Source organism: Scyliorhinus canicula, chromosome 15, assembly GCF_902713615.1.
Source record: "Scyliorhinus canicula chromosome 15, sScyCan1.1, whole genome shotgun sequence".
Taxonomy (NCBI): Eukaryota; Metazoa; Chordata; class Chondrichthyes; order Carcharhiniformes; family Scyliorhinidae; genus Scyliorhinus; species Scyliorhinus canicula.
In genome coordinates this window covers 60,336,970-60,364,636 of record NC_052160.1, presented here as the reverse complement: position 1 = coordinate 60,364,636, position 27,667 = coordinate 60,336,970, and the positions used below count along the sequence as shown (strand labels likewise).

Sequence of the window (27,667 nt, the reverse complement as noted above, 5' to 3'; positions counted from 1 at the left end):
TGGAGAGAAAACTGGCCAGTGGTACTGGAGTGGAGAGTTCCACGCCTGTTTTTCAATGAGATCTTAACATTGCCAAATTCTGGGAAGTGCCCCCCACCCACGTTGTTTTGGGCTGCGCTGGAACTTGTAAAATGTAACGTCTGATTTTCTTCTGTCTGAATAATTGTTTTCTAATTTGTTTCTTATTTTATGAGGTAAATTAAGGTTCTTCTGTCAGCGGTAAAACAAAACCCGAATTATTCTACCCTCTGCCCAACGTGCGGGAAGTCTGATTTTGGACTTGACTAAAGACGACAACCCTAAGAACGCAACCAAGCAAAGCCAACTCTGATAAATGCATATTGTAGAAGAATCAGTCCAATGCTAGTCTTTATGTTATTCAGGTTTATTTTCAACTTGATGAGCAGAGAGACAAACTCTCCCAGCTCATTCCCCTCTAGCACACCAGGCCTTCAGTGTTGGCTGACTTTTCCTTTTATACAATTGAGTATAATTAATAAACCAACGTCCAGCACCTGTTCTTAACTTCAAGTATTGGGTGTTTAACACTTGTTAAATAGAACCTACTAGATTCTCACATTTGGTGTCCCTAAGATTAAACCATGGATGAATGCATGTCAAATTAGTCATTCAACAGATGTCCCTGCAAAAATAAACATTGTCGTAATAACAGGTTGAACTGCTTATATAGCCGTAGTTTTAAATTGAAAGTGAGCCTTCGAATACAAACCTTCAAACTCAGTGCATGGAGAAACAACAGTAAACCATTGTCCTATGTCATAATTTCATGTCATCATAGAATTCAAGTGCAGCAGGCAGCCATTCGGCCCATTGAATCTTCACTGACCATCTGAAAAAGAGCATCGTCCCCCACCCTACCCTATCCTGTAACCCCAACTAACCTGCACATCTTTTAGACATTAAGAGGCAATTTAGCATGGCCACTGGTCTCTCCAGTGCAAAGTTTAGTGCTTGTACCATTTGCTTTTTTGTAGAAACGTGTTGTGAACTGTTTTAATAATTAGAGTATCCAACGCCCCTCCCCGTAAATTGGTACTGAGGGGAGGATATCCTGTTTCTCCAACTCAAAATTACTGTTTGTACCGTTTGGTCTTGTATATATTTTTCCTGTTTTAATAAAAAGATATGGCCAATCCACCTAAGCTGAACCCCTTTGGACTGTGGGAGGAAACTGGAGCACCCGGAGGAAACCCACGAGACATGGGGAGAAGGTGCAGACTCCACACAGACAGTCACCCAAGGCCGGTATTGAACACAGGTCCCTGGCGCAGTTAGGCAGCAGTGGTAACCACTGTGCCACCGTGCTGCATATGGTTGTGACATAACCATTGTATAATGTTTTGATCAAAATGAATTAAGAAGCTGGGTAGTCTTACACATTATCATCTTTCCTTTACAAATGATTTTGTTAACTCCTGTGACCGTGCTCAGCTATTGAGATGACTGATGTTTGAGGTCGATGCCCTTTGTGCACCTTTCATTCTGTCCTGTGTTAGCTATGCCGCCTTAGTGTTTCTAGATGCTTGTGTTGTGACAGTTGGCGGAGTCACAGGTGAGGGCAAGCCCTTTGCAAGAAAATGTTACTTCACATAATAGGCTGATTAAGCAAATTCTTTTTTTTCTTCTCCTTTCCCATTTTTGTCTTTCCCTTTTACCTGACAAGATGGGTTATTGGCAATCTGTTAAAAGCCTCATTGTTTTTTATTTGCAAGTGGCCTCACAGGACGATTTACTATCTTTAAAATTCTTTATGCTCAGTACAACTTTTTTTATCTGGCCGGAATTCGCTGGCCGTTGGGATTCCCTGTTACTCCAACGCACCCCCACCCGGGGGTTTTTCCGGCAGCGTGGGATGGTTTCAATGGGAAATCACATTGACAAGCAGCGGAAGTGGAGAATCTCACCCCCAGCAAATGGCGGGCTGCTGAGGAACATGTGGCAGGAGAATGAAGAATCCCGCTCTGTGTTTACTTCAATCAGTGTACATAGAGTTTACAGCACAGAAACTGCTCTGTGCTGGCCTTTATTTTCCTTCTTCCACCTTACTCCATCGCATCCTATTCCATAGAACAGTACAGCACAGAACAGGCCCTTCGGCCCTCGATGTTGTGCCGAACAATGATCACCCTACTCAAACCCACGTATCCACCCTATATCCGTAACCCAACAACCCCCCCCTTAACCTTACTTTTTAGGACACTACGGGCAATTTAGCATGGCCAATCCACCTAACCCGCACATCTTTGGACTGTGGGAGGAAACCGGAGCACCTGGAGGAAACCCACGCACACACGGGGAGGACGTGCAGACTCCGCACAGACAGTGACCCAAGCCGGGAATCGAACCTGGGACCCTGGAGCTGTGAAGTATTTATGCTAACCACCATGCTACCGTGCTGCCCTAGAAGAAATATCCCTTTCTCCCTCTATTTTTAAAGCATCTCCTTAAATGCATCTAAGAATTCCTTTACTCTGCTTCACTTCCTGGCCCTGCCACGGGGATGCCGCAGGCCAGCCAAACTTCAGTTGACTTTCACGGGGGGCTGACCAGAAGATCCCGGTGGTGGGTGGGGCCGGGAAATCCCAGCCCAAATTCTTGGTCACCTTCCATGGCTGGGTATCAAGTTTTGTTGGATATTGCTCCTGGGAATCACCTGGGGATATTTTGATACATTGAAGGTGTTCTATAACTGCAAGTTGTTCTGTGAACGCAGAGATTCATCACTAAGGCATTACTGAGAGATTTCTCTCTGTTTCCACAGCTCCTCGCTCATGTGTGATTGACAAGGATGAGTTGAAGGATGGTCTTCGGGTGCTGATTCCAATGGATGACAAGTTGCTTTATGCTGGTTATGTGAAAACTGTCCATTCTCCTGATATGTAAGTTTGGCAGCTGTATAAGCAAAAGGAAAGGATTGAAATGCGCATTGTTTCAACACTTGAGGGCAATCTTTTATACATCTTTGCCCAGACAATCTGACAATCAAATATTGGAGGTGGCTAGGCAGTTTGGCAACAATGCCCAAGAGCACCCTGGCCACCCCAAGGCCTACCTGAGGCCATTTTGTCAGATTCTCTGGCATCTGGAATGCTTTTGATACTACAACAAAAATCCAGACTAATCAAATCTATAGCCCAATGATCTCCTGAACCACACAGGGAACATTTACACTGCTGGCTTCCAATTGAAAAGATTAGCTCATTCCTCTTGGTTTTGACCATTCATATCAAGCAGAGCCTTGGTGCTGTCAAAGTGGGAAGAGAAGATGCCCGGAGCAGGAGGCCCAGGGATTAATAGAAGTAGTACTTGTTCAAGGTACATTTGGGAGGGTGGTGCAGTGGTTAGCATTACTGCCTTCCGGCGCCGAGGACCCGGGTTCAATCCCAGCCCCTGGTCACCGTCTGTGTAGAGTTTGCACATTCTCCCCTTACTAACCAGGTGCTCCTGAAGTTGGAAGGCCTCTGATTGGCTAGCTTCGAAAGCCTACCACCACTGTTTAGTGGACAGGAAGCCTGTCTCCATGTCAATTAAGGGTTCACGTGAACATCTTGACAATAATCAGCCGCCCCGCGCTTCCCTGAAGGTTAGTGAGCCAGAAACAAACCTGGCTCCTGTCTCTCGTCCTTGTGATGAAAAGACAGCCCAAGGCCTTGTTTTATCATCTCCTCGGCCAGATGGTGCTTGTGAGAGCGCAGCACTCCCTCAGCAGCCTATGTTATTCGTTCAGGTCTCAGAATGGGCTTATCCCGTGATCTTCTGCTGAGCTTGACGAAAACGGCTGAACTGTCCTGTAGTAAAGGGCAGCGAGAGACGGGCCCCTGAAGTAATGTCTGTCCTTGGTATCTGGGGCTGAAGGAAACTATTCACGTTTCCCCCTATTGAACAGCCAGTGCAAGAAATTAAAGAATCCTAATGTGGTTGGGAGAGTATATTTGTTCCATGTTCTATCTGCCTGATTTCAATAGCTGCATTATTGTGAAGTAACTGTGAAGCCATAATGTAATCATGTGCCTGACATGTACTCGAACTGAACTCCGCAGAAACAATGACTGTCCAGTAATAGGTCCAAAACAAATTAATATATTTCTTCTTCCTCCTCAATTCAAATGATTAACTTCAAGCTTCAAGGGATGTTTTAACAAAGAGGGTTTGATACAAAAATAAGTTTTTGTGTACATGAGGAACCCAGAACAGATCCGAGCACAGCTAGCCTGTGCCAAAAAAGCTGCACTACGTCTGGTGCCAGCTGTGCCTCAATGGGTAGCAACTCTTGCCCTTAAGTCATAAGGTTGGGATTGAGCTCATAATATCAATGGGTGCTCCAGTGCAGTGCTGAAGGGAGTGCTGCACTGTTGGAGGTGTCCACTTTCAGGTGAGATGTTTATAACAAAGCTTTGGATCAGCAATCCTGATCCCATGGTGCTATTTGTAGAAGAGCAGGAGAGTTCTCCCTGGCCAATAATCATCCCTCTCGGAACTGGCTGTTTGAGTTTGCTACAATAAACAATGGTAATACTTCAAGAAGTACTCCGGTTTGGGGCACTCGAATGGTGCTTGTACAAATGCAAGTTTTTTCCGATGTTTAAAAAATAAATTTAGAGTACGCAATAATATTTTCCAATTAAGGGGCAATTTAGTGTGGCCAATCTACCCTGCACATCTTTGGGTTGTGGGGGTGAGACCCACGCAAACACGGGGAGAATGTGCAAACCCCACACAGACAGGGGGCCGGGATCAAACCCTGGTCCTCAGCGCCGTGAGGCAGCAGTGCTAACCACTGCCCAATGGGCTGGTCTTATCCGATGTTAAAGGTACAATGTGTCGAGATAGAAATCCCCTTTTCTACATTTTCGTTTTCAGTAAAACTGAACTGACCTAAAGAGTGAAATCCCTGTTGAGTGTTCTTTCAGTAAAGGAGCTCTGACCACTTCATTCCAGCTAGAACTATCTTGGAATACCTGCGATGCGCTGAGTGAATGTTGAAATGTCTTTTCGTTTTGTGTAAATAAATCTGCAAGGCCCCTCTGTCCTCATGTGCAGTAATACGACAGCAACTTGAGTCATCACCTTCTGGAACAGAGGGCGGGGAGATGCAAACATGACGAGCTCTATATTGGTTTTTATCTGGATGTGTGTGTTTTTTGCTTGTACATGCAGATGAAAGTTCAGTGGGGCAGTATCACGTGGAGCAAAGTTGAAATCTATGTTTGTGTATGAATGGTACTCTTCTGGCATTTACCAAAGGAGCAGTCGACAGGGCTGCTAAAGTCCGACGATAATACGTTGGTAGTGATCTACAAAATGTCCTTTGTATTATCTGTACATAGAAAACAGGACTTCATTGGATAAGAAAAGAGAAACACAAAATTGCACTTATTATGCAGTGGGAGTAATAAGTGACCTCCCATTGAGATTAAAATGACAAATCCCGGGGCTTGATTTGAGTCCAATCTCCTTTATTTCAAATTCCCTTCAACAATTGTTGGAACGGACAGAAATTTATCTTTTAAAGAAGTGTTTAAATTCCAGCTACAATTCTGAGGTTCTTTGCCATGTCTGCGTGGGTTTCATCCCCACAACCCAAAGATGTGCAAATTAGGTGGATTGGCCACACTAAATTGCCCCTTAATTGGAAAAAAATAGTCAGGTACTCTAAATTTTTAAAAAACAACTCTGAGGTTCTGATTTAATGGAAATACAGAAAGGTGGAGAAGATTGCACTGTGTAAACATTCTGCCCTGCCTAAAACATTAACATATCTGTTCTAGATACCGTGTGGTTGTAGAGGGAGAGAGGGGAAACCGTCCTCACATCTACTCCTTGGAGCAGCTCCTACAAGAAGCGGTGAGAGGCTTGTTTTTGATTACAGAAGTTCCTCTAAGATTCGGTTTTAGATGCTCTTTCCCCACATGCTGCTCGACTTAGTTACGACCTCGTGTCAGTTTTTCCTCAGTCCTGGATGTACAGATAGCAAAGTGAAATCACTCATTGTGGAATCCAGACAGTGAAAAACTAGCAAAATTTAAAAAGGCTCAGAGCTCCTCATTGTATCTGATGTCTTCATCAGCACTTTAAATGAAGTATCATTTTCCTCAACGCTGTACACGTCTGAGAACAATAGCAAGAAACTTCCCTTTGCAGATGCTGCTTATAATACCAACCCAGTACACAGGATTTGATGTGATTTTCCTTTGGTGATTTCAATTAAATTATTTGTCTATGGATTTTCCCTATTGTTTTGATACAGATCATTACAATGAACAGTATATTTGTTTGAAGGGGTTAGTCTTAGGTGGGGTAGACTGCACTTTAAAATGTAAATGTCGCCACAGTCCCAGAGGACAATAGGTTCCTCTCCCTTTTGAATGAGAGCTGACTGGTAGTGATTTAATCTGAGGGTCACCACACCTTAGACGAGGGGCAAGCTTGAGAAAGCAGGGCCTTCATAGAACCATAGAATTCCTAATTGCAGAAGGAGGCCAATCGGCCCATTGAGTCTGCCCTGACCCTCTAAAAGAGCAGCCTACCTAGGCCCACTCCCCTGACCTATCCCCGTAACCTTACCGAACCAACATTAATCTTCATGAATGGCCTCAGCCATTACTGGAAATGAAGCCGAGCTATTGGTGCCACTCCACTACATGGGTCAATCATCCAGCCTACTGAGCTAAACCCCCCCCCGACACTACTCTACAGTGTTTAATTTAAAACCCCAATTTAGAGTTTGAAGCATTGTACGGTCAGTAAAGTTCAGCTCTTGTTGCCAGTGGTTTTCCAAGGTTTTGTAAGGGACAACAAATCAAGTCATAGAGAAAAATAACTTATTTTAATTTTACACGTTAACTATATACATTGCTCGAGTAGTTCCCTATTGGGTCTTCTCTAGTCATTGCCTGACTGGCCGATTATACAATGGCACATTGCCTTAATTAAAGGTCCTCCTCCCTCTTATTGAGAGAGTTCTAATTCTCCAAACTCCATGGGTAGTGGATCAGTCCTACCCTGTAAGGCTGGGCAGGTTATAACACAAGGTATCTTGTAGAAGCTGGAAATGTAAATAGTCAGTGTTAGCATATATAAGCTGTGGACCATATTTCTCACCACAGAAACAGCATACACACGTATCCACCCTATACCCATAACCCAACAACTCCCCCCCTTAACCTTACTATTAGGACACTACGGGCAATTTAGCATGGCCAATCCACCTAACCCGCACATCTTTGGACTGTGGGAGGAAACCGGAGCACCCGGAGGAAACCCACGCACACACGGGGAGGACGTGCAGACTCCACACAGACAGTGACCCAGCCGGGAATCGAACTGGGTCACTGTCTGTGTGGAGTCTGCACGTCCTCCCCGTGTGTACGTGGGTTTCCTCCGGGTGCTCCGGTTTCCTCCCACAGTCCAAAGATGTGCGGGTTAGGTGGATTGGCCATGCTAAATTGCCCGTAGTGTCCTACAAAGTAAAGTTAAGGGGGGGAGTTGTTGGGTTACGGGTATAGGGTGGATACGTGGGTTTGAGTAGGGTGATCATTGCTCGGCACAACATCAAGGGCCGAAGGGCCTGTTCTGTGCTGTACTGTTCTATGTTCTATGTATGCCAAACTGCACACGCTCAGCTACTTCTCAGTTGAAGTTTGGAAATTTGTCCACTGTAAGCCCGATGTATTCCGCTGCACGGATGCCCCAGTGTTCTTGTGGGACTATCCAGTGTCGAATCCGTGGCTGTCATTTATCAGCTTGGGAGGACAGCCTGTCATCAGCAGAAAAAGGGTGTTGCCAGCACGCGCAGGATGGCCAGTGGGCCTTCTCCTGAATTTTATCGGCCCATCCCTGAGAGCAGCTAGTCCAATCAGAGGGCCACTTTCTCAGCAGTGCCACCAGTTGCCACTGCTGAGGAAAGCAGGCAAAAAAAATCCAGTGCCCAGGGCTGGTAGGGAAACCCCTCCAGGTATATCATAGAGGCCTGCGGACCTTTTCCCTTTAACATAACCTTTCTTCGCACTGGGAGGCCATCTTTATTTAGCTGGCAGCCTCCTCCAGGTGGTTGAGCTGGTTGTCTCAGTCAAGTGGGCGGCATATCCAATTTCAGTAAAATTCCCTGACGGCAGGATGTGGTCAGAGTGTCAAAACCACCCATTTCCCCGCGATTGTACCAGCCTTCTCTCCCTGTATCCTGGAGGTTAGTGAAATGCTGTCCTGTGATACTGGATGAATTCATTTGCTGCTCGTCTAAAGCACAACTTTTTCTTTTTTCAAAAAAAACAAACGATTTTTATTCAGAAAACTTTCAGTTTATAACATACAAAAAGATCAAGCAGAAACATACAAATTTTTATAAAACACAACTTTTTCAACTTGTAACTCAGTGAGTGATGGCCTAAGGATATCGCCTTGCTGCTGAGATCAGCCTTTAGTTTGTCAGAATCGAATTATTCTGAAATTCAGACGCGGCTTTAATTTTGGATCTTGTTTTTCTTTGAAGCAGATCATTGATGTTAAGCCCACCTCTGTGAGGTTGTTGCCCGAGGGCACCCGAATTGCTGCTTACTGGAGCCAGCAGTATCGCTGCCTCTACCCAGGAACCGTTGTCAGAGGTACTGTCACTGTTTATTAGTAGCTCACACAAAATGTTAAAATGGAAGTCCTGTCTTGTCACGCTGTCATCATTTAAAAATTTACTAACATCCAAGCTTCCCATTTGGGCAGTCTAAGAATGATGGCTTAATGCTGATTCAGCAATGGAAGCTCTAATGTGTTCACCTAGAAGCGCACTAATCACAGGATCTGCTCTGCTTTACGTGCAAACCGATCTCCCCTTTGAGCACAAAAAACAACTCCTCTTATTTCCCACATTTCTAATGAGCAGAATGCATTTATTTCCTAAAAGGTTTCAGAAGGGGTTTGAAATGACATTGTCTCGCCATTTTTTGGGGGGAGGGGAGGTGATAGAGCTGGGAGGTACAAGGGAGGGGAGTTGGAGGAGAAAGGGTATAGAGAAGAGGGAGGGGAGGGTGGTGAGAGGAGAGGGGTTTAAAGAAGAGGGGTTCGAGGGGAGGGGGTAAAGAAAGTGGGGAAAGTGGAGTTGGAGGAGAAGGAGGATAGAGGAGAGTGAGTTAGACCAGGCGGGGTAGTAAGAGGAGAGGGAAGAGGAATTGGAGCGGAGGGAGGGGAAGATGGTAGAGCTGGGAGGTACAGGGAAGGTGAGTTAGAGAAGAGGGGCAGAGGAGGAACGGGGTTGGAGGAGAGGACAGTGAGAGATGAGGAGGTTAGAAGAAACAAAAACGCATTGTTCCATGGAAATCATGGTTCAAATCTAAATATTCTGGAAACAAAATCTGGTTATTGAAGTTGGAGGAGAAGGAGGAAGGTTGAGATGGAGGGTAGGTGGAGGGGAGTTGGAGGACAAAAGACATCGAGGGAAGTAGAGAGGTGATGAAGGGGAGGCATTTGGAGAAGCGGAGGAGAGTGAGGGGAGGGGATAGAGTGGGAAATGGAATGGAAGGTACAGGAGAGGGGAGTTGGAGGAGAAGAAGGAAGGATGCTAGAGTTGAAAGATGGAAGGTAGGTAGAGGGGAGTTGGAGAACAAAAGAGTTCGAGGGAAGTAGAGAGGTGATAGAGGGGAGGCATTTAGAGACGGGAGGAGAGTGAGGGGAGGGGATAGAGTGGGAAATGGAATTGAAGGTACAGCAGAGGGGAGTGGGAGGAGAGGGTGAGAAGAGAAGAGTGATGGCTGATGGGAGGGCTAAGGAGGTAGAGGAGAGTGCAGGAGAAATGAGAGGAGGGGAGGTCGGCTGTGGAACATAAAATAACTTGGAGAGTAGGGAAGAGTTGGCCAGTCCAGTAAAGTGCTCTGGGCTCGGTCAGCAGTGAGTTTATCCAGTGAGTGCGTGATGCACACAGGCAGAGCCTGGGCCCCCGACACACTCTCTTCCTGCACTTGTTAACTGATATCCATTTGGCCAATATTCCAGTATTCCTGGACCACTCGGAGAGAATGGGGAAGTATTAGCCTGTCCCAGATCACAAGCCACTGAAAAGTACGAGTGTGTGACGCCAAGATAAAAACGTAGCACTTATAAAACATCTTCCAGAACCTCAGAACATGCCAGTTAATTAAGTTATGATGTGGAGATGCCGGCGTTGGACTGGGGTGAGCACAGTAAGAAGTCTTACAACACCAGGTTAAAGTCCAACAGGTTTGTTTCAAACACGAGCTTTCGGAGCACGGCTCCTTCTTCAGGTGAAGAAGGAGCCGTGCTCCGAAAGCTCGTGTTTGAAACAAACCTGTTGGACTTTAACCTGGTGTTGTAAGACTTCTTACTGAGTTAATTAAGTGTTATTGAAGGATAGCTCTAATGTAGGAATGTGACAGTCAACTTTCACACAGCAATGAGATATTGACTGATTAAATTGTTATTTTTTATTAATATTGGTTGAGTGATAAATATTGGGCAGGGCACCAGGCATTACACCCCTGCTTTTTGAAATAGTGATATTTGTATCCACTTGAGAGGGTAAATGGGGCTTTTGTTTACTATCTCATCTAAAGAACATGTCAGACGGTGTCCTACCAATGAATAGCCAACACTAACTCTCCAGGTCAGGGGTTCCCAAATAACGGGTCAGGGCCCACCTGCAGTGGGGATATTAGGTTTTTGGGGTCGTGTGCTCCATTGTATTGGCAGCTATGAAGCAGAGACTCCTGTCAGGAGAGGCCTTGGACAGGTTCAGCGGTCCATGGCACAAGCAGATGAGAGTTTCTTTATGCTCGCCCGCAGTTTTTTGGAAGGGGAGGGGAGTGAACAAATTTTGCGCCAGCAGCCTCTGTGCCTGTCATCACGGCTGTTTTTTTTTGGCAACAAGACCGGTCAAAAGCTGGGAATTCTGTGGAAAGTATTTCACCTCCTGACTCCCAGAAGCCTATCCACCACCTCCAAGGCATAAGTCAGAAGTGTGACGCTCGTCTGGGTGACTGCAGCTCCAACAACACACAAAGCTCAACGCCATCCAGAACAAAGCAGCCCACTTGATCATCACCCAATCCGCTACCTTCACTATTCACCACACAGTGGCAGCAGTGTGTACCATCTACAAGATGTGCTGCCTGGCGGCACGGTGGCACAGTGGTTAACACTGCTGCCTCATAGAATATAGAACATACACTGCAGAAGGAGGCCATTCGGCCGATCGAGTCTGCACCGACCCACTTAAGCCCTCACTTCCACCCTATCCCCGTAACCCAATAACCCCTCCTAACCTTTTTTGGTCACTAAGAGCAATTTATCATGGCCAATCCACCTAATCTGCACATCTTTGGACTGTGGGAAGAAACCGGAGCACCGGGAGGAAACCCACGCAGACACAGGAAGAACGTGCAGACTCCACACAGACAGTGACCCAGCAGGGAATCGAACCTGGGATCCTGGCGCCACAGTTGAAGCTTTCACTTGCGCTACCGTGCTGCTCATGGCGCTGAAGACCTGGGTTTGATCCTGGCCCCAGGTCACTGTCTGTGTGGAGTTTGCACATTCTCCATATATCTGCGTGGGTCACACCCCTCAACCCAAAGATGTGCATGGTAGGTGGATTAGCCACGCTAATTTGCACCTTAATTGGTAAAAAAAGAATTTGGCACTTCAAATTTTTTAAAATTAAAAAAAAATACAAGATGTACTGCAACAACTCACCCAGGCTCCTTCAACAATACCTTACAAACTTGTAACCTCTACCATCTAAAAGGGGGCAGATACGTGGGAACAACACCACCTGCGAGATCACCTCTAAGCCGCACACCGCCTTGACTTGGAAATATATCGGCCGTTCCTTCACTGTCACTGGGTTAAAATCCTGGAACTCCCTCCCTATCAGCAGTGTGGGTGTACCTACACCACATGGACTGCAGCGGTTCCTGAAGATGAACCACCTTCTGAAGGGCATTTAGGGACAGGCAATAAATGCTGGCCTTGTCGGCGACACCCACATCCCACCAACGAATAAAATAAAATCCAGTGAGATTCCTACAAAAAGCAGAAATTAGCATTCACTTAAACCTCCCTGGGTTCAGCACTTACTGAAACTGTCAGATCATTTATATGCGTTATGATAAATCCCACACCAGGAAAGGTCCTCTTTTAAGAAGTTTTCCATTTTACTTCTTCCTGGTTACTGCACAACCCTTTGATCCAATGTATTGATTAGAATAAATCAGAATTAAGGGACTTGCACTTAAGTGGAGTACCCGAATGGCGAGCTGGTCCCTAAAGTTGACAGGAAGGTCTTCGAAGCTTGTAACTTTAAAAAAAGAAAATGTGTTTGGGCCGTTTGCTTTCAGGGCAGATTTATCACTGTGCTCTTGAATGTGAGACGGGGATTTATCATGGTGTGCTGACATTGTGATAACTGCTATCCTCTAATTATTTCCATAAATCTGCAATACTCCACTCCCTTTATAGTGGGAACACTCGCGTTTGCAGCTGGCTACATAAAGCGAACCAGAAAAAAAACTCTGCTTTTTGTTCCCCTGTACTGCAGCCAGAAGCACATTTGGCCAACCTTCCTATATTTAAAAAAAATCTCTCTTGGATTGGATTAGGAATGTGTTGAAAGTAGGTTTTAGAGCTGTGTTTTTTTACAGAAAACCCTCATCTAATCTTCATTCTTGCTTAGGAAAGTCTCAAGATGGTAGCTAATCACATCTGAAGAGACAGGAGAGGCATACAAGACAATTCAACATGTTGAGTGTTTACACAGCAACCACAACTGTAATAATCTCCATTAGAAAGGCAAAAAGAATAAAATGCTAAGCAAGCTTTGATTTCTAAACAGAATTGACTTTGCCCCCAACAACTGCTTGAATAGGCTCCAGGGAAAATGGTATAAGACCCGGATTACTCTCCACCCGCAGCGCAAAGGCACCGTAGAATTCCCTGGACTAGAGTAGATCTTGTAGAGGAATCACCAATCCCAGTGGGACATTGCACCCAGAATGATGGTCTGCCTTTATCAAAAAAGAGGCACACCAACATCTATGTTTGGGTAACTGGAACCTTTTTCTTTCCTCGCGAGCAGTGAGTTGGGTTGCAATAGAATGTCGGTCAGCTGCTGAATTTGATGTTCACCCCCGAGTGCAAGGCTCGGGCTGGTCTCCAGCCACCATCCAATATCACACCAAGAACGTGCATTTATATAGCGCCTTCAGATTAGTTGAAACATCCCGAGGCACCTCATGGGAGCTTTACCAAACACAGAAAATACTAGGACAGGTGGCCAAACGTTTTGAGGAGGTTTTTAAAAATTCATTGGATGTGGGCGTCACTGGTTTGGCCAGCACTTATTGCACATCCTTAATTGCTCACAAGACCATTTAGACTCAACCATATTGCTGTGGATCTGGAGTCACATGTAGGCCAGACCAGGTAAGGATGGCAGATTTTCTTCCCTAAGTTAATGAACCAGATGAGTTTTTAAAGACAAACGACAATGGTTTCATGGTCATCATTGGACCTGATTCCAAATTGAATTCATATTTCACCATCTGCCATGGTGGGATTCGAACCTGGGTCCCCAGAGCATTGCCCTGGGTTTCTGTCCGGTGACAATGCCATTACGCCACAGCCTCCCCTTTGAATGTCTCAAAAAAGGAGAGGGAGACAGGGAGACGGAGAGACTCTCCTACGGAGCTATTCTTTGGTGGAAGTCTCGGCAGGTCCCAACAGGTTAATAGACCTCAGGAGAGGCATCACCGATGGGTCTGGTCACATACAACGTTAACTGAAGATAATGGTTAGCAATCAGGAGCAGGCTAGCTGCACCCTTCTCTAGTGAGGGATATTGAATCCCAATGTAAGGTGGCCACTATGTCCATCCCTTCCTCACATCCTGCCCCGAGATTAGCTAACGCACCACAGCTGGGATCGAACCTGGACCTATATGTTCTACACAGCTTAGTAACACACTCGGTGTTTAGCTCCAGTTTTAAATGGTTCCAGAAAGCAGCCGGCAGGCAACACTTACACCTGAGGTGTAATATTCATTTTCACTGTGAACTGTCATGTGAATGTGATTATAACCAGAGCCAAAACATCAAATCAGAAAAGGTTTCATCCTTTGAGAGCCATGGTTTAAATTTAAAACCTGACAGCAATATACTTCACATTATGTTCAAATTATCGGTTTTAATAGGTTGATTTAATTAAGACAATATTTTTTTTAATATAAATTTCAGAGTACCCAATTCTTTTTTCCCAATTAAGGGGCAATTTAGCGTGGCCAATCCACCTAACCTGCACATCTTTGGGTTGTGGGGGTGAGACCCACTCAGACACGGGGAGAATGTGCAAACTCCACACGAACAGTGACCTGGGGACGGCATCGAACCCGGGTCCTCAGCGCCGTGAGGCAGCAATGCTAACCATTGCACCACCGTGCCACCCAAACTAAGGCAATGTTAAGAGTTTTTAAGAAATAATTTTAATGCAATGTGGGTCAGCATTTATTACCCTATGTTGCCCTTGAGAAAGTGATGGTGAGCTGCCTTCTTGAACTGCTGCTGTCTCTGAGATGTAGGTGCACCCACTGTGCTGTTAGGGAGGAAATTCCAGGATTTTGACTCGGGGACAGTGAAGGAACGGCGATATATTTCCAAGTGTGGTGATTGACTTTGAGATGAAACTCCAGGTAGTGGGGTTCCTGTCATCTGCTGCCCTTGTCCTTCGAGATAGTAGAGATAGTGGGTTTGGAAGATGCTGCCTAAGGAACCTTGGTGAATTCCTGCAGTGCATCTTGTAGATAGTGGGCGGGATTCTTCGGAATCCGCCGCACCTTCAGGGGCTAGGCTGGCACCAGAGTGGTTTGTGCCATGCTGGCTGGCGCGGAAGGGGCTTGGTGCCATGCCAACCGGCAACGAACGGCCTCCGCCAGCCGGCGCGAGTAGGCGCATGCGCGGGAGCACCAGAGTGTGCTGGCGTCATCACAGTGCATGCGCGGGGGGGGTTCATCTCCGCGCCGGCCATCGCGGACCGGTACACCAGCTGGCGCGGAGGAATAGAGTGCCCCCATGGCACAGGCCCACTTGCGGATCGGAGGGCTCAGATCGCGGGCCAGGCCGCCCCGAGGACCCCGGAGGCCGCCCGTGGAGCCAGGTCCCGCCAGTAAGTACCTGTCGTAACATATGCCGGTGGGACCGGCCGAAAACGGGCAACCACTAGGCTTATCACAGGCCGGAGAATCACGGGGGGGAGGGGGGGGGGGGGTGCGCGCTAAATCCCCAGCGCTGGAGAATTCGACAGCCGGCGGGGGCGGGATTCACACCGCACTCCGGCGATTCTCTGACCCAGCGGGGGGGGTCGGAGAATCCCGCCCAGTGTGTTTGCTGCCACTGTTCATCGGTGGAGGAGGGATTGACTTTAGTGGAAGGGGTAGCAATCAAGGGGGCTGCATTGTGCTGGATGCTGTCGAGCTTCTTGAGTGTTGTTGGAGCTGCACTCATCCAGGCAAGTGGACAGTACTTCATTACACTCCTGACTTGTGCTTTGTGGATGATGGAGAGGTTTGAAGGAGTCAGAAGGTGAGTTACTTGCTGCAGGATTCCTCGCCTCTGACCTGTTCTTGTAGCCACAGTATTTATGTGGCTAGTCTGGTTCAGTTTCTGGTCAATGGTAATCCCCAAGACGTTGATAGTGGTGGTTCAGCAATAGTAATGCAATTGAATGTCAAAGGGCAATGGTCAGCTCCTCCCTTGTCGGGAGATAGTCATAGCCTGGCACTTGTGTGTTGCAAATGTTACTTGCCACTTGTCAGCCCAAGCCTGGATATTGTCCAGGTGTCACTACATTTGAACATGGACTACTTAATTATCTGAGGAGTTGCGAATGATACTGAATATTGTGCAGTCCCATCAGCGAACATCACCACTTCTGATCTTATGATGGAGGGAAGGTCATTGATGAAGCAGCTGAAGATGGTTGGGCCTAGGACAATAGCCTGAGAAACTCCTGCAGTGATGTCCTGGAGCTGAGATGATTGACCTCCAATCACTGCAACTATTTTCCTTTGTACCAGGTATGACTCTAACCAGCGGAGAGTTGTCCCCCGAGTTCCCAGTGACTCCAGTTTTGCTAGGGCTCCTTAATGCCACAATTGGGTTAAATGCTGCCTTGATGTCAAGGGCAGTCATTCTCTGTGCCCCGATGGGCCGGGCAGGCCGTCCGTTTCTGGCCAGTCCTGCCAGCGTTGTTTAGACCTGGTCCCACACGGCGGGACCTGGCAGGTAAGTCAGCTGGGGCGGTCCTCGGGGGAGCGCAGGGGGAATCTGACCTGGGAGGGGGCCATGGTGGCCCGGCCCGTGATCCGGGCCCGCCATCTGCGGGTGCTGTGGGGGCACTCCTTCCTTCCGCGCCAGCCCCGGTAGGGCTCTGCCATAGCCAACATGGAGACGACAACCCCCTGCGCATGCGCCAGAATACGCCGGCCGGTCTGTGCATGCAAAGTACCATGCCGGCGGTTCCGCGCATACGTGAAATCACGCTGGCCCTTTGGCGCATGCACTAACTCGCGCAGTCCACCTAGCCAACGCAGAGACGACAACCGCCTGCGCATGTACCAGAATATGCCGGCCGGTCTGTGCATGCACTGTACCATGCCGGCGGTTCCGCGCATACGTGAGATCACACTGGCCCTTTGGCGCATGCACTAACTCGCGCAGTCAACCTAGCCCCTAGGAAGTGCAGAGAATTCTGCACTTTCGGGGGCTGTTGACGCCGGAGTGTTTCGTGCCGGTTTTCCCGCCGGTGTGAGGACTTAGTCCCTGGAAAGGGGAATCCCGCCCTTTATCTGTGAGGTCTGAATCTGTGAGTATGACTACGTCAGGCTGTTGCTTCACTTGTATGTGAGACAGCTCTCCCAACTTTGGCGCAAGCCCCCAGATGTTAGCAAGAGAGACTTTGCAGGGTCGACAGGGCTGGTTTTGCCATTGTCATTTCCAATGCCTTGGTCGATGCAGGGTGGTCAAAACTGTTTCATTCCTTTTTTGTTCCATTTTGCAGTGGTTGAATACAACTGAGTGGCTTGCTAGGCCATTTCAGAGGCCAGTTCAGTCAACCACATTGCTGTGGGTTTGGAGTCACACATAGGCCAGACCAGATAAGGACGGCAAATTTCCTTCCCTAAAAGACATTAGGTGAACCAGAAGGGTTTTTACGACAATCGACAATGTTTTTTTAAAATTCCAGATACTTTATTGAGTTGTTAAATGTGACCATTCTCCAGACAATTCAACTGTGTCTCCACTTCCACCAAATTATACCAGAAATTCCTATTGCAGCACGTGATCTTAATCCACTTGGTTCTTATTCTGAAGTTGTTTTCAGCATTCCAGGTTCAGGATTGAATGAAATAGTTAGTAAACGTTTCGCATAACTCCACATCATAGAATCCTTACAACACAGGAGACAATTCAGCTCATTGTGGCTACAGCAGCTCTCCGAGTGAGCTGTTGACTTGGTGCCCTTCTCTCCAGGACACCCCAAATTCTTTCTTTTATGATCACAGTCCAATTGCCTTTTGAATGGGGCGCTTCGACTTTCCGCAGCTAAAGAGCACCACATCATACTGAACACTTTCTGGTTCTCAACTTCTAAATTGGCATTTGATAATTCCCGCCCCACTGAACTAGCAACTTGTTGTGCTCGCATAACCAGAGTTTCTCTGTGTCCGCTTCAGACTATATCATTCTGTAGCCTCTTTTTTTTTCTGTATCTCACTTGGGCCGTTCTCTTATTACGATATAATGGCCATGGTCTAGGGGCCCCGTTAGCCAGGGACGCAAATCCCGTAATGGCCCCAAAATCTTTCAAGCGACATAAATGTGGCTTTTCGCCAGCGAGATCGCAGTTCGAGATTCCCCCGGTGATGTAATCAGGTTCTCAAGTGAGGGTGTGAGCCTGATTTCCATAGATTTAAATACGTTTTAATAATTAGTGGGCTCACCCTACGACGAATCCGTCACGCCTGCACAAAGTGCTCCTGGCTTTCAAAGGCGAAACTGGTTATGATGACCATACCAGGGACGCAGAGGTGCCTGCAGCCCGGGAGGTTGGCTGGGCATTGCCCCTGCCATCCTGGCAGAGTTACCCCCTGCCAACAGGGTAGTGCCAAGGAGGTGTTGGTAGGGGGGTAACCCTCCTCCATTGGGCAGGTGGGTTCTCCTGATGTGTGGTGGGGGGAGAGGGAAGAGCCTGCGAGGGGGCACGCTCCGATGCCTGCGAGATCGGGGTGAAGAGGTGGTGCCCTGATGTTGGCATTATGGTGGGGGCGGGTACCCCAATTCTTGGAGGAGGGGCCCCTACATCTCCACGGGTGGACCCTGGTCTCCAGTGGGTTTTTTTTTGGGGGGGGGGGCATGTCTCAATCTCTGTGAGGTGGCACCTGATCTCCATTGGGGGGGGGGGTTCCATTCTCCATGGACAGGGAGGGGGGCCTTAAATGTAACTTTGAGATCGGGGAGCCATTCCTTTTTAAAAATTGCGTCCCGGTCTCAGAATCCCGGCTTTGCCAGTGTGTTTAGGCCCTGCAGCCCCCCCCCCCCCCCCCCCCCCCCCCCCCAGCTCCTCCCTCCCCCAGCTGACTGTGATTCTCGGGAGCACTCTTAACTTCCACAGAGTGCTGTTTAATCAGGCGAGAAAATATGTTTCACACAGCTTTTCCCACCTGCTCCAACACTCTGCAATTTTGGGAAAATTGCACCCAATGTTTATGATCAAGCTTTTTGATTTTCTGTCCTAATATATCTTATGTGGTTCAGTGTCAGATTGGTTTCATAACGCTTCTGTGAAGTGCCTTATACTGTTTTACTACATAGAATTGTTATTGTGTGTACGGCCCATTCATTTTCAGTCATACTCGCCATGCAAGAATAGGGTGGGGAAGATTCTTACTGTTTGGTAAATGTCACCAGGTAAATGGACTGTGCAAAATAAAAACAGCTCCTCATCGCTTCCAATCTGCAGACATACCAACTCCTGTGCAATTCTCGCAGGGTCTGCTGAATTGATACGCTGCCGGACACATTAAGGAAAACTCCACAGATCCATATTGGACCGACTGGGTCACGAGTGCACGAAAGCTACACTTTGTTTTAATCTTTCTTAAACCACCACAATAAACTGGTTGAAACACTATCCATCAACAAGCTGGTGATCCAGGAAGAAATCAAGACATGCATTTATGTCACACGTTCACAACCTCAGGATGGCCGCCAGCATTTTGTGGACAATGAAGTACTTTTGAAGTGTTTCAACATTTCAACCCCGTGTTTCAACCCCGATCTCGCAGGCATCGGAGCGTGCCCCCTCGCACTGCCACTGTTACAACATGGCAGCCAATCTTGCTACATCAAGATTCCACAAACAGCAATATGATAATAATCAGATAATATATTTTTTTAGTAATGGATGAAGAATAAATATTGGCCAAGGCTCCCAAGCAGACCTCCGCTACTCTCCTTTGAATGGTGCTGTGGGACCTTTTATTGGAACTGGGGGTGGCACGGTTGCACAGCGGTTAGCACTGCTGCCTCACAGCAGCAGGGACCCAGGTTCAATTCCGGCCTTGAGTGACTGTTTTTGTGGTGATTGAATTTTCTCCCCGTGTCTGTGTGAGTTTCCTCCGGGTGCTCCTGTTTCCTCCCACAGTCCAAAGATGTGCAGGTTAGGTGGATTGACCGTGATAAAAAAAATCGCCCCTTAGTGTCCAAAAAGTTAGATGGGTTTACGGGATGGAGTGGGGGCATGACCTAGTTAGGTCGCTCTTCCCAAGGGTTGGTGCTGACTCGATGGGCTGAATGGCCTCCTTCTGCACTGTCGAGATTCTACGATTCAATTCACTTAAGGGAGCAGGTACGGTCTCAATTTGTTGTCTGTGTCAAAAGACAATGCCATCAACAGTGCAGAAGTCCCTTAACACTGCGCCAGAACATCGTCCTAGATTATCTGTACAAGTCCCTGTTTGTCAGATATGTCAGTGAGCATTTTATAGCACCCTTCATGCAGTCCTGCTTTTACCTAAGGGTAGATCATCTTCCAATCGATATGGTATGTTTTCTGAAATAAAAATAACAAATCTGGATAAATTTAGTAGGTGTGGCCACATCTGTGGAGACAGAGAGTTTCAAGTTCATATTGTCATGAGAATGTCACTTTAAGAAATGGTTAGCTGCTCCTGTTAATGCAGTGATGTCAGAGTGTGGGTGGAGCTGAGCTCTGGTTCTGCCTTTTAGTTTCACTTTGAGAAAAAGTTTGGGTGTGTCTGGGTTTCCAGTGAGCTGCAGCTGAAGTTAAACAAAGAGCTGTCCTGTTGATCTCTGCCATCCAAAGACTATCTCTGGATCATTTGGTGAATTCAGAATGATAAATGTTCTCAATAGTGAATGTGAACCTAATGTGCTCCTGTTTAAAGGTTTGTTAAGTCTTTTGGATGTTAAAAGAACAGTTTAAGGGATTACTTAGTGTTATATTCTTTGGGGGCTGTATTTGAATTAATGGTCGCTGAGATATTCACTGTTTGTTTTAAAAAGATTAACTTGAGTTTATAGAATAAACATTGTTTTATTTTTAAAAATACTTGCCACTTCTTCTGTACCATACCTGGTGTGCTGCCCATACGACAATCTATTAAAAGATGTGGGTCATGGAACTCCATGATACACTTTGGGATTCTCTAAACCCTGACTCATGACAATATCTCTCTTCTTCAGAACTGAAGAGAGGTATATTTTCTGGTTATGTTTTGTACGGGGCTGTTTAGCACACTGGGCTAAATCGCTGGCTTTGAAAGCAGACCAAGGCAGGCCAGCAGCACGGTTCGATTCCCGTAACAGCCTCCCCGAACAGGCACCGGAATGTGACGACTAGGGGCTTTTCACAGTAACTTCATTGAAGCCTACTCATGACAATAAGCGATTTTCATTTCATTTCATTTTTTCATTACAATGGCACGTTATCTGACATTAACTATGCTGTATCCAACTGCCCATATATTCTCTTCCAGCCACAACCCAAATCTCCAGCCCTTCCCTTAGCTTTGTCCTAACCCTCTTTCCCCTTCTGCTTCCCTCTTCTCCAGGGAGTCCGGACCCTGATGAAGATGAGGATCTGATCACGGTGGAGTTTGATGATGGTGACACTGGACGCATTCCTCTTTCCCACATACGCCTGTTGCCTCCAGATTATAAGATCCAATGTACGTAATACCAATGGCCTTATTCAAACTATGTCCGTTCATGTTAGAAGGATGACCTTGTGACATCTGACAGGAACCTTTCAAGCGGCTTGAAAGCGATTTAGCCGTGGGTTTGCATTTGCTTTTTTTTATGGGATAAATCAGCGGGGGGGGGGGGGGGGTTGCGTTACATTGTCAATGAGAACTGCAGCCGGTGGTTATATAAAGGCTGCTTCTACCAACCCAGAGTTGATTGGCTTGATTTGAATGGAGAGCATCAGAATGAACAGTAGAAGGAGATCTCTCCACTGTAACAGTGAACATAATAGATTTTTTTTTTCTTCCCTTAAAGTTTCCATCCTCCTCTCTCCTCTCCTCCCTCCAATCCTTATGTGGCCCTCTGATCACTTTGGAAGGCAGAAGAGTCCAATAAGTGATTTTCCCTGACCCCTAACCTCTATTGTCACCATTCTGGTCTCTCCAGAATAGGAGAGACCTTGGCGCACAACAGTTTGCAACCATGTCTATTAGATTCAAGAAACAGACATCCCTGAGAGTCAAAAGCCACCATCAGGTGGAGTGTACGATAATGTCACCCTCCAGGAACGACCCTGTCCCTTCCCCTTGTGTTCTCTTTTTATTTCCTCCGTTCGTTGAATCTTTTGCTGTTACGAGTAGCACAAAAGTTAAAAGTGGCTATGTCTGTCAGTGTCTGATTCAGAGACTGGCTTCCTCTTAACAGGTGCAGAGCCATCGCCGGCTCTGCTGGTGCCTAACACCAAACGACAGAGCCGGAAAGCCAGCAAAGATGGCGTGGACAGCAAGGAGGCGAGTGCTCAGGGCACCGATAACAGTGCAGCCAAAAATAAAGGCCGTGGGAGGAAAGCATCCACCAAAGGGAAAGCTGGTAAGTCGACCATTAGATTGACCGTGATCATGAAGGTAATTCGTTGTGACGGAAGCTTCTTTCATGCACAAATCCGCAACTCTCCTCAAAAAGCTGCCGAGGCTCGGGGTCAATGAAAATTTCAAAACCAAGTTTGATACGTTTCTGTTGGGTATACAGAATGGAGTCAAGATACATATGCAGGTTAGTCTAATTGAATGAAGGTTCCTAACCTTTATTGGGGTTTCCAGCAGCCCTGTAGTGAGATTTTTTAGGCCATCCCTAATTGCCCACGAACCACATCGCTGTGGATCTGGAGTCACATGTAGACCAGACCATGTAAGGACGACAGATTTTCTTCCCTAAGTAGTTCCATGGTCATCATTAGACTGAGATCCATATTTCACCATTCGCCATGGTGGGATTTGAACCCTGGGTCTCAGAATTGGTAGTCTCGTACAATACAACTACGCCATTGCCTCCGTTGGTGCCAAATTCTGTCTGCTAGCAGGGAATAGGCTCATAGTGCAGCCACTGTTGTAATGTAGCAACCACCACAGCCAATTTGTACATGGTAAGACTCCAACTATAGCAACATTTAAAAATTCCCAGATAATCTTTTTTAGTGATGTACTTGAGGGAAAACTATTGACCAATGTCACTGGGGAACCTCCTGAACTTCTCTGACTAGAACAATGGCCCCATTTCTGCCTATCTGAGAGAGAAGGCAATGCTTTGCACAAGGAAATAATGGAAGAAAATATTAAATAATTGAGAGGTTTCTCTTCTTCTCTTACACTCGTTTAGGAGCTGAGACAGTCTCCGATCAGACCGAGGTTTCTGGGCTGGTGGAGAGTCAGGCCGATGCAGACAGCCAGAGCAAACAGGTTATGAAAACCACACGGAAGTGTCTCCAAAAAAGGAACGTTGATGGAGCTCCATCTCGAGTCGCCAATGAGAAGAAGAAGAAAATCGGTAAGGTGCGGCTCGTCCCAAAACAAAATGCACAGCAGCCCCCCGCCTTCCCGTCTCCCGTCTTTGGGAACGTTCTTCCCGTGGAAACATATGGTGAGCTTCCGGGTCAGTTGGACTCGTTTGCCACCTCCGAGAGCGCTGGAACAAATGTGAAAGCAAAGAAGGGGAAGAAAGTGGAAGAAGAAGGTCAAGAATTTGGGACAGTCGTGAAGGGACTAAGGAAACAACTGGAGGCGGAGATTCTCATTAAGTTAGACCACGAAGGGGTGATGTCACCCAAAACGAAGAAGACCAAAGCAATGATGATGGAAGATCAAAACCTAACGTGCAAGATGGATAACAAAGCCTTGCTCAACCTGACCTTCACAGCAGCAACTAGCAGCAGTGAATTCAAGCAGAAACTCTCGAAAAGTAAGGGCGTGAAGAAGGAACCTAACGTGGGAGCTGCTTACTCTGGTGGGACATTTGGCAACAACTCCGACACTAAAACCAAAATAAAGAACAAGGAGAAGGAAGATGGGCAAAATAGTGCGAGCAGTAGTAGCAGTCCAGAGTCTGATGGCGACGATGATCAACAAAACAACACGGGAGAGGCTCAGAGAAGCAGCAGTACAACAAGCTCAAGAGCTTCATCGCCGGCATCATCGTCGTCCCAGTCTTCATCCTCCAGTTCCTCATCCTCTTCCTCTTCCTCGTCTAGCTCATCCTCATCGTCATCGACCACGGACGAAGACTCGTCCTGCAGTTCTGACGAGGAGTCCAGCTACCAGTCCACCCCTGCGCCCACCGTGTCGTCAGCGCAACAGACCCGCGTGCCCCCTGAGCCACAGCCCCAGCAGCAAGCCCAAAGGCAAAAGCAGAAGCAGCAGCAGACTAAGGGCAAAAGTAAGCCGAAGAAACGGGAAGGCATCCACCTGCCAACAACAAAGGAGCTAGCCAAACGACAACGGCTGCCATCGGTGGAGAACCGGCCCAAAATCGCTGCCTTTCTACCCGCCAGACAACTTTGGAAATGGTTTGGGAAGCCTACTCAGGTAAATATTATCCATATCTTAAAAATAAGATGAGTACAGTTGAAATATCATAACCCATTCAATCAATGGATCTCCAGATTAAAGCTACGAAGCAAATTGTGATGATTTGAAATAAAGGGAGGAATATTTCCAATGCTTGCATCATTTTGTACAAGGTTATATTTATTGTTTAAAAATAAACTGGTTGAAGCCCCATGTTGCTGGGTGAGCATCGAAAGTTGGGGTGACATTGGTTGTCAGAGGGATTAGGACAGGGTTTAGCAACCCTTTTTCATCTGACGAACCTTTTGAAACACATTTCAAATGAAAACTGAAAACGATCAGATGCTGCAAGATTAAAATTTGACATTTCAAAACCAAATGGACATTTTGCACATATAATTGAATTTATTCATCAGTAGAGGGGGGAAAAAAAATCAAAATTAAAATAGACCTAGCTCTGAGTTATTGCATTTTAACTTTTTTAAACCATCATTTTGTTCGTTAAATCATCTTTAAAATGGACTTCAACTTAAAATGCATTAAATTAAGACATTTTCTTCAGCTTTTGATTCTCATGATTGAAAATTTTACTTCTAAAAATGCATTTTAAATCATTTATCATTTTCAGTTTTCTTACAACTAATATTGGAAGCAACCATAAAAATTGCTCCTCACAACAAAAGTGTTAGCCTTTATCTCCACGACAACAGTGCTACTTTTACGTTTCTTGACTTTGCAATTTTTGGTTACGGAAAAGATTGGGAGCTGTAAATGAACTGTTAAAAGGCCTCTGAACCTGCTGGTTAGAGAGCTCTGAGTTAGGGTGCTGGAGGATCTGGGTGGACTGATGGAGACTTGGGAGGGGCTGGTAAAGGATGGAGTGCATGTGTGAATGAGATGACATGCTGGGGCATTGAGGATTTGATGGAGTTGAGATCTCCAATTATACGTAGAATTTGAAGGTTTTCATCCTGACGCCAGAACATATAAGTTACCAGTTTATGGGCAGCACAGTAGCACAAGTGGATAGCACTGTGGCTTCACAGCGCCAGAGTCCCAGGTTCGATTCCCCGCTGGGTCACTGTCTGTGCGGAGTCTGCACGTTCTCCCAGTGTCTGCGTGGGTTTCCTCCGGGTGCTCCGGTTTCCTCCCACAGTCCAAAGACGTGCAGGTTAGGTGGATTGGCCATGATAAATTGCCCTTAGTGACCAAAAAGGTTAGATGGGGTTATTGGGTTACGGGGATAGGGTGGAAGTGAGGGCTTAAATGGGTCGGTGCAGACTCGATGAGCCAAAAGGCCTCCTTTTGCACTGTATGATCTATGTTCTATGAAGCAAAAATGGCCGGAGAATGGCCAGGTCCATGGCCACGCGTGCGCACGACGACGACCTGCAGCGGTTGCGCCTAAAAATGTGGCGCCAGCCGTGCAAAGACTCCTGGCCACCCTCACCAGTCACCCGAGCCCTCGCGAAAAGCTTTTCCCACCCAGGTTAACAATTAACCTGAGTTTTCTCAGGCTGGACAACAGAAATATCTCCTTGGGTTCCACTCCTGACTGCACCTGAGTAACCCTGACAATACAACTCCTCCATGACTGACTTACAGTGAACCAAATTCCTGTTAAATTGAATCTAGTCCTAACAATTAAAAATCATATGCCAGTAATTTGACCTGTTTCCTTTCCTCTTCTGACCAATGCTGGAACCTGTGATAGTACTAGTATGTCTCCTATTGGTGTCAGCCCTGGTTCAGTGGCCAGCACTCTGAATCAGGAGCCTGTGGCTTCCACACCAGGTTCAGGAGCACAGTGCAAGGCATGCTGCATTGTCAGTCGTGCCACCTTTTGGATCATTTGTTAAACAAAGGCACAGTGAGCCCTGTTAAGTGGACATAAACGATCCCACCATACTTTCCGAAGTGTAGCAGCAGAATTCTCCCTGGTGTCCTGGTCAATACTTATCCCTCAATTAACATCAGCAAAATTAATGATCTTGGTCGATATCACTTTGTTATTTGTGGGATCTTGCTGTATGCGAATTGGCCACTGTGCTTCCTACATTACAACAGTGACTGCAAGAACTACTTCATTTGCTGTAAAGTGCGTTGAAATGTCCATTGGTCATGAAAGGTGCTATATAAATTCAAGCCTTTTCCTTTTTTGGTTAATAATTGTAAATGGAGAGACCTGTGTTTCTGACTAAACTCTCAAACATCAGCCCAGCATTGTACAGTTTCGCTCACTATTGTCATCCTCAGCAATTGGAAAATGTTGCACAGATCCAAGCAACATAGCTTGGGACATCAGTGACTCTGAAATCACTGCTGACCTGGCATTGTGTTAGGGTGGCATAAACTGGGCTGTTTAGCTGAAGCATGTCAGCAATATGAATTCGGCGGCAGATATGCTGCTGTAAGACTTTACAAAGTTTTCTGTTTGGAGAAACCTCTTCTTGTATTAGGTCCGCATGTCCCCGCCCCGGAACCTCCCCCTCTCCCCATAGCATGTATGAAACAGAAACAGGCCATTCGGCCCAACCAATCGCTGCTGCCACTCAAGCTTCTTTCCATCCTCCTTCATTTGTCAGCTGATTACCCTGCATTCTCTACTCCCCCATTGGCTTTTTAGCTTTCCCTTAAATTAATCTACATTATTCGCCTCAGCCACGCCCTTTAGGAGCCAGTTCCACATTCTCACCACTCTCTGGGTGAAGATGTTTCTTCTGAATTTCCTTTTGGATTTCTTGGTGATTGTATTTGATTAATGGCCTCTTGTTTTACTCTTCCCCTGCAAGTGGGAACATTTGCCCGCCATCTAGCCTGCAAATACCTACATTACTTTACAGACTTGTATTAGATCACCTCGCAGCCTTCGTTTTTCATGAGTAAAGAGATCCAGCCTGTCAATCCTCTCCTGATATGTAAACCCACACTTTTCTGCCCTTGTAAATCTTCTCCCCGCCCCCTCCAGTGCCCCGGTATCCTTTTTATATTGTGGAGACCAGAGCTGCACATGGTAGTGTGGTCCAACTAAGGTTCAATACAATCGCATTTCTACTTATCGATTCGAATATTGCAGAAAACATTTTATTTATTGACATATATTTAAAGCCACAAAGTTCAGATGGTAGCTTTTCAACCAATACTGAAAAATACAGAAATCTGATGATGGAGATGTGACCTTTCAAGGCCCTCTGAGCAAAACATTTTATAGAGTTAAAGTACAGTGTAGAAAAGGCCCTTTGGCCCATCACGTCGGACCCGGTCAAAATAACACCGAACTATTCTAGTCCCACCTTCCTGCACTTTACCCATAACCTTGTAGGCTTTGCATCGCAAGTGCACATCTAAATACTTCTTAAATGTAATGAGGGTATCTGCCTCCCCCATCCTTTCAGGCAGCGAGTTCCCACCACCATCTGGGTGACACAATTTTTCCTCCTATGCCCTCTAAACCTCCTGCCCCTCACCTTAAATCTATGCCCCCTGGTCATTGATCCCTTCACCAAGGGGAAAAGGTTTCTTCCTGTCTACTCCCATTGGGGTGAAGAA

At 46.6% G+C, this 27,667-nt stretch overlaps 1 protein-coding gene across 11 annotated transcripts in view; it reads left to right on the top strand.

The window, feature by feature from the left end:
- The window catches only part of tnrc18 (trinucleotide repeat containing 18), a 194,729-nt gene that overhangs the window by 155,356 nt on the left and 11,706 nt on the right, over window positions 1–27,667 (top strand). For 9 of the 11 annotated variants that reach the window (XM_038819339.1, XM_038819334.1, XM_038819336.1 and 6 more), the window contains 6 exons: window positions 2,783–2,900; window positions 5,790–5,865; window positions 8,513–8,621; window positions 21,146–21,262; window positions 21,951–22,148; window positions 22,935–24,136. In XM_038819339.1, coding sequence (XP_038675267.1) covers window positions 2,783–2,900; window positions 5,790–5,865; window positions 8,513–8,621; window positions 21,146–21,262; window positions 21,951–22,148; window positions 22,935–24,136 — 1,820 coding nt within the window. The remainder of the gene's footprint in view (window positions 1–2,782; window positions 2,901–5,789; window positions 5,866–8,512; window positions 8,622–21,145; window positions 21,263–21,950; window positions 22,149–22,934; window positions 24,137–27,667) is intronic. The other 2 variants (XM_038819344.1, XM_038819341.1) reach the window with 1 other exon arrangement.